This window comes from Emydura macquarii, unplaced genomic scaffold (genome assembly GCF_026122565.2).
Source record: "Emydura macquarii macquarii isolate MOO-44397 ecotype Brisbane River unplaced genomic scaffold, CSIRO-AGI_Emac_v2 contig_2473, whole genome shotgun sequence".
Classification (NCBI taxonomy): domain Eukaryota; kingdom Metazoa; phylum Chordata; order Testudines; family Chelidae; genus Emydura; species Emydura macquarii.
Genome location: NW_027132610.1, coordinates 151407 through 157193, shown reverse-complemented (window position 1 = coordinate 157193; position 5787 = coordinate 151407). Strand labels below are relative to the sequence as shown.

Below are 5787 nucleotides of genomic sequence, written 5' to 3'. Positions count from 1 at the left end.
GAGACTGCAGACGGCCTCTGCTTCTTCATAAACGTAAGTGGCCAAGGGTGAGTGCTTTAGCTTTAGCCTATGAGTGAGCCATGTCGTAACTGAGTGAGGAACTCCTTCCCCACCAATGCCCGGGCAGGGTCTGGGTTAGGCAGGACAGCAAAAGGCAGGTGTGTTTTCTTAGACAGGACCACATGGTGAGGGCCCAAGCATAATTTTTTCAGGTCCAGTACAAACTTTTAAGACAGGCCCCCTCCAGCACACATACCACAATCCTTCATCCCATACCTACAATCTCACGAGCCATGACATTCTTTTTCCTCATGGTAATGGGGGTTGCAGCCTGGGCTGGCCCCCCAGAGCGCGCAGGTGCTGTTAACGTGTCCCTGTTTAACCCCCCGCCCCATGTGGGGGCCCTGCACATGGTTTCAGCCTGGAATGGATAAAATTACCATTTGCCTGGAGCCCAGACTTATGAACAGGGAGATGTGGTAGGGCAGAGTGACAGCAGAGGGTGGGGGAGAGCTGCAGGGAGTAGAAATGAGTCCTTGAGACAAAGCTATGAAAGAAAAAAAATCTCTCTCTTTTCTCCTGTCAATGCCAGGACCCTCTGTCCAATACAGCCCCAAGGTCCTCTCCCTTGCTCCTCTGAACCTTCAGCAGCTGCTCTAAAATCCATAGCCTGCCTTCAGGTCTCACAGTCCCTCTTTTGCCCACTTAGACCCTGCCTTGGACAGCAATTTCCTTCACTCTCTGAAAGTCTCAGTGGGGAATGATGAGCCCTTTGTGTGCGAGGGGTGGTCAGGTAAGTATCTAGGTGCAGGGACGTGGCAAAGTGTGATTGCTCCCAGATGGATTGGCAGCAGGCCAGGCCAGCAAGGAAACCCAGCCCAACTTTCCTGGGTATAAATATCCCTCGTGTCTGCGGCTGTTAGTCACTCACCAGCTTCTTTGTGGGTAGATCCAGAGCTGATACTGCACCATGCAGCCCCTCACCCATGCAGTGCTCTGCCTGCTCCTCTCCTGCTGCTTCCAGGATGCAGAGGCACGAAGTTACATCTCCACCCTCACTGTTCCCAATGGAGGCCAGTGGGGTGATTGGGGGAAGATGGAGTTTTGCCCCAGTGGCTTCGCCAATGGATTTTCAGTGAAGGTAAAATTCTTCCCATCCCCTTGCCACTTCCTCACCCTCTGACTCACACTCATCACTCAGTATCCCAGCAAGAATTTCTCTTGGCTCTAGACTGTTCCTAGTTATTTTTGTAAAAATCCTCTTTTCCTCACACTCTGGCCAGCCATCGGCATACAGGGCCAGTCAGTTTACTAAAGGGTGGGGGCTGAAAGGAGATGAGAACACAATTATCTGTCCAGGTGGGTTTATGGGTCTTTGCTTTTGGCACAACCAGAGACATATGTTGAAATAGAAGGGAGTATGGGGTAGAGTTAGGAGGTAATATTAAAGGAGTTAAATCTGTCTGGGTCGGGTAAGCCGCAAGTAAGAGGTGAAGATGTGACCATTGTCTGTAAGTATCTGAAAGGTGTTAACCTGAAAGGAGATAGAGGGCATAATTGGGGGGTAAAAGTAAGAGAAGGGAATAAAATTAATGATGGAAGTTTGCTTGAAACTTATTCTGAGGGCAGATCTTTATTTCAAAGTTTTGCTGGCATTGCTATGCCTGCTAAGGGTGTGATTTATTTTAATTTTTTGTAACTGTTTATCTGCTGGCAAAAGTCCTAGTGGGTGTGCCGAAAGTGTTGTTGCCAGGATAGTGTATTTTGCTCACCAAACTGGAATAAGGTATTCCGGCAAAAGTACATTTTGGCCACTACGGTTGTGGCTACACAAGGAGGACATGATGAGTAAGGCTAGGACAGCAAAACTTTTCTAGTGTAGACCAGGCCTCGGGTTTCCCGGCCAGAGAGGAACCTGTTAATCTGTAGAGTAAGGGAATGCTTGTGAGTCCAATCACCACTTCATTTAAAGCCAGCCTGGATATCTCCCCTCTCAAGTGGCTTTGAATCTCTGTTGCTGCAAGAGTGAAAATCCAGTGTGGGGGTTGTGGGTAGGGGCACTTTCCTCATTCTTCCCAGCTTGGATCCAGGGCTCTGCTTTACAGGGTGGATGGAAAAGGGATGGGAAACATAAAAGGGAACCTATGGGACAGGTTGCTTAGCTGTCTCCCAGCTTCCCAGGGCAGTGGCTGTTATAAGTGTCAGGAGCTTCTGGACTCTAATTATTAGTGGACATTTTCCTTTCTCTTAAGAAATGCCGTTAATTTAATAATATGAAGTTGGGAAGATTTACTGGGTTTGGGGGTGAGTTCCCCACCCTTCTCCTACCAATCTGTACCTGTGTCTCCATCGCTTGTACCCCTCTCCTAGGTGGAGGAGTTCCAAGGTCCTGGGGTAGCACTTGATGACACGGCTTTGAATGGCATTCGCCTGTACTGCACTGACGGCTCCAGCATTGAGTCCACTGTGGGGCCGTGAGTAGCTCTTTTGTTTCTCTCCCTCTTACTCTGCAACCGCAGAGAGAATAACCATGAACAATGCCATTTGCACAGGGTCTCTTCTCTGACGTTTCCCTCTGTTTGGAGATAATCTATAAAGGAAAATTAAAATAGGGCAATGGCTGTTCTGTTTCTGCTTCTTTATGTTAGACACAGACGGCCATTTCATGTTAAAATTCAGATCTTGTGTGCACTGGAAGTTACTGTGGAGGACTGGAGAGAACCAGTGAAATGATACCAGATTCAGAGCACAGTGTGAAAGCTGCAGCAATTGGCATGGGAATAGGGATTTTGAGCTACGTCCTTCATGTTCTTTGAGTAAAATCCTGAACCTGCTGGAGTGGATGGGGATTTTGATATTGACATTATCAGTTGTTGGCTGCATGTGTGTTCCCTCTGTGTGCTACACCTGCTGTGGGCAGGTAGCCGGGACAGCAGACCTTGATTGAGCTGCCCAAGAAAACCACTGACTCAGTCGAGTGGCAAAAGTACGCAGCCAAGTTTACTGTTGATAAAATACAGAACTAGCACCCTACAGGGCTCTACAGGAACTCTAATACATGTATGCCTGAGACAATGGACTGGTTCAGTAAATGGCAGGACTTTCCGCTTCCCTCTAGGCCAGAGACACCTCCTCTGAAACCCCTCTTTTATACACCGATACAAACACGTTACTTATTATCCTTCTGACATAGTTAGCTACCAATCCTATCCTTTGGACCAGCTGGTTGATAAAAATGTTTTGTTTGAATCATCCTACCCTGTCCTCTTGTCTTTGTTTTACTTGGTTCGGTGTGTTCCTGTTGCATATGCCAGGCCTTTATGTTGGGGTGTATCTGCATCTTTTGGAATGTGCATATATGAATACACTGTGCCTTGTACTTCTTGGAAGTGCCTGTGTTTTTTTGCCAAGTTCATGTACCACACAGTGAACTTGTAAGGAAGCATCTGCTTTGTAACGATGCCTGACTTTTGCTCATAGACTGACTCTTGCTAATCTTGCTTTATATCAGCAGGGCCTGACTTTTGCTCACTTTAGTTCAGGCCTCAGGCTTTGTAGCAGACTCCATGCTTCAAGCTTTCTCTTTCTGCTACAGACATCAATGGAGACAGGATTTCACCCTGTAGGTTCTCTCTACTCTCTAATGAGCACTTGGGAGAAGAATGTCAGGGTTCAAGTTTCAGCACCAAGTGTCACAGATCGAGTCAGGTACCCCCTTTCAGTCACCCTCTGGGCTGCTGTGAGGGGAAGCCAAGACTGTGTGTGCCTGGATCTCCATGTGCTTTAAACCTCCCTGGGTCTCAGGAGGCTGTAGCACTGGTTCCTCATGTGGTTTCTCTGGCACATTTCCTGGACACTGACTCAGTCTAGTACTCCTTCACGGAAGTGGGGATGCTTCCCATACCTACCCTAGGCTCCCCGAACTGAGACTGACCCCCAAGATACCACAATGGTTTAAATATACCCTCTCCCAGATCTCCACCGCAGTGAATTCCCTCCAGAGGCACGCAGTAGTTGTGAAGCACAGAACACACATTCAAACCACTTTGCCCAGAGCTTATCAGAATTGTTCTCTTATTTAGGCATATGAAACCCAAAAGAGTACCGATCATACAAAACAATAAAGATCCTGACTACAATGTCTCTCACTTCCCAGTTCACCCTTCCTTGGTATGCATCTGTGTCCAGGGAGGCTGGCAGGCAGGGTTCCCCTGTCTCATGCAGGATGTTGCATGCTGGATGACTTCTACCTCATGGAGTTCCCTTACCAGATCCTCTGATCTTATTCTCTCCTGTCTAATGGTTCCTCTTCTTGTCTGGCTCTTTTCCCATCATTAAATCCCACCTGGTCACCTTGCTGTTTTCTTTCTTCTGTCTTTGGAAACTTTCCCCTGCTCCAAAAAACCCCTCCCCTCGGACAGAGGAGGAAGTATCTTTTGCCTTGGGATGCAATTACTCTTCTGCATAACTCTTGCCTGGTCAAAGCCCTGTCATTAACATTATGTGCCTCCCCTTGGTCTTCAGTCTGGAGAATACCTGGTGCGTAATCTGTCAGCAGTGACGGATCCGCATACAGACAAGCATTTATGACAGAGCTGTTTTTCTGAGTAACATTTCATAATAACTCCATAATATCAGCCAGAAGTGGTAAGCTCTACACAGACATTCCCAAATTCTCATCCAAGGGCATCTCCTGAGACCCCCAGGGAGTTCTCCAGCAAAACCAGGACAGACCAAGCTTGACACTTCTGATGTTTCTAAAGTTAAATACAAGCAAGAAAATAGACTACTCAAGAAAAAGAAAACAAAATACCTCAGGCCCTACCTATCTTGTTTTCTGGTCACTGCTGTGTGTCCTATGAAGGATGGGCTCGGTGACCTATAGCTAGGATGACTGGTGCCCCCTGATGGGTGGCAGACACTGAATAAGTCTCAGGCAGTTATTTTCTTCTCTGGCAGGTGGGGCCAATGGAGTCGGCACATCTTGTGCCCGAAGAGCAACCTGATGTCCTTCTCTCTGACGGTGGAATTGCCCCAGGGAGATGCCGATGACACGGCAGCCAACAGCATCCACTTCAGATGCTCAGATGGCACATGGGTGTTTGGTGGTAAACTATTCTGGGGTACTGCTGACGCACAGAACAGTAGGTGCAGCTCTGGGGCCATTTGTGGGATCCAGACAAAGGTGCAGACATACCAGGGCAGAGGGGATGACACGGCGCTCAATGATGTGAAGTTTTTCTGCTGCAACTAAACAAGCACCTGTCCCTGCCCGTCCCCTAACACCAGCAGCTGCCCATGAAACACCATTAAAGTTTAGCACTACTCTTAAACAGGAAGGTGTCTGTGTCTTATTGACCCAAATCAGGCATGTGAGCAAGTAGCATCCCCACATCTGCAAGGGAAGTGGGGAGGCAGGATTGTGGGGAGAACCAAGAGAAGAGAAGACTGGGAGCAGAGTGGAAGGAGAGTAAAATCTCAGCAGCTGATATAACGACTATGATAAGGCAAGAAGGGAGGCATGACAATATTCGGTCGAAATGGGGTTTTTCAAGGTTTTGGGTGTTACCTGAGAGCTCTGTGTTCTTGGGGAACCAGGGTGCAAAACCCCTACTCTCTCTTGCTCACCTGAATGCTCCCCAGCCCCTGCTTGAACCAGAAACCAAAGGCATCTCAATATGAAAAGGCAGTGGAAGAGACACCTAAAACCCTCCCAACAGCCCTTAGCCTCATCTACATCAAAGATGTAAAAAGGAGGCATCTCCATCAGCACATCGAATGGAGAAA

General features: G+C 48.0%; 1 protein-coding gene across 1 annotated transcript; it reads left to right on the top strand.

The window, feature by feature from the left end:
* The first annotated feature begins 933 nt into the window (after nt 1-933).
* LOC137162793 (vitelline membrane outer layer protein 1-like) lies at nt 934-5316 on the top strand. Its single transcript, XM_067562721.1, has 3 exons — nt 934-1141; nt 2371-2474; nt 4960-5316. Exons 1-3 carry the CDS (start codon nt 971-973, stop codon nt 5252-5254), a joined length of 570 nt encoding a protein of 189 aa, XP_067418822.1. The 5' UTR covers nt 934-970; the 3' UTR covers nt 5255-5316.
* Nucleotides 5317-5787: the final 471 nt, after the last annotated feature.

What these genes read in the sequence shown, in the direction of transcription:
- LOC137162793 (XM_067562721.1), top strand. Translation starts at nt 971, where the DNA reads ATGCAGCCCCTCACCCATGCAGTGCTCTGCCTGCTCCTCTCCTGCTGC. An exon ending in CCAATGGATTTTCAGTGAAG is followed by an intron (nt 1,142 to 2,370) that starts GTAAAATTCTTC and finishes CCCCTCTCCTAG; the next exon opens with GTGGAGGAGTTCCAAGGTCC. An exon ending in ATTGAGTCCACTGTGGGGCC is followed by an intron (nt 2,475 to 4,959) that starts GTGAGTAGCTCT and finishes CTTCTCTGGCAG; the next exon opens with GTGGGGCCAATGGAGTCGGC.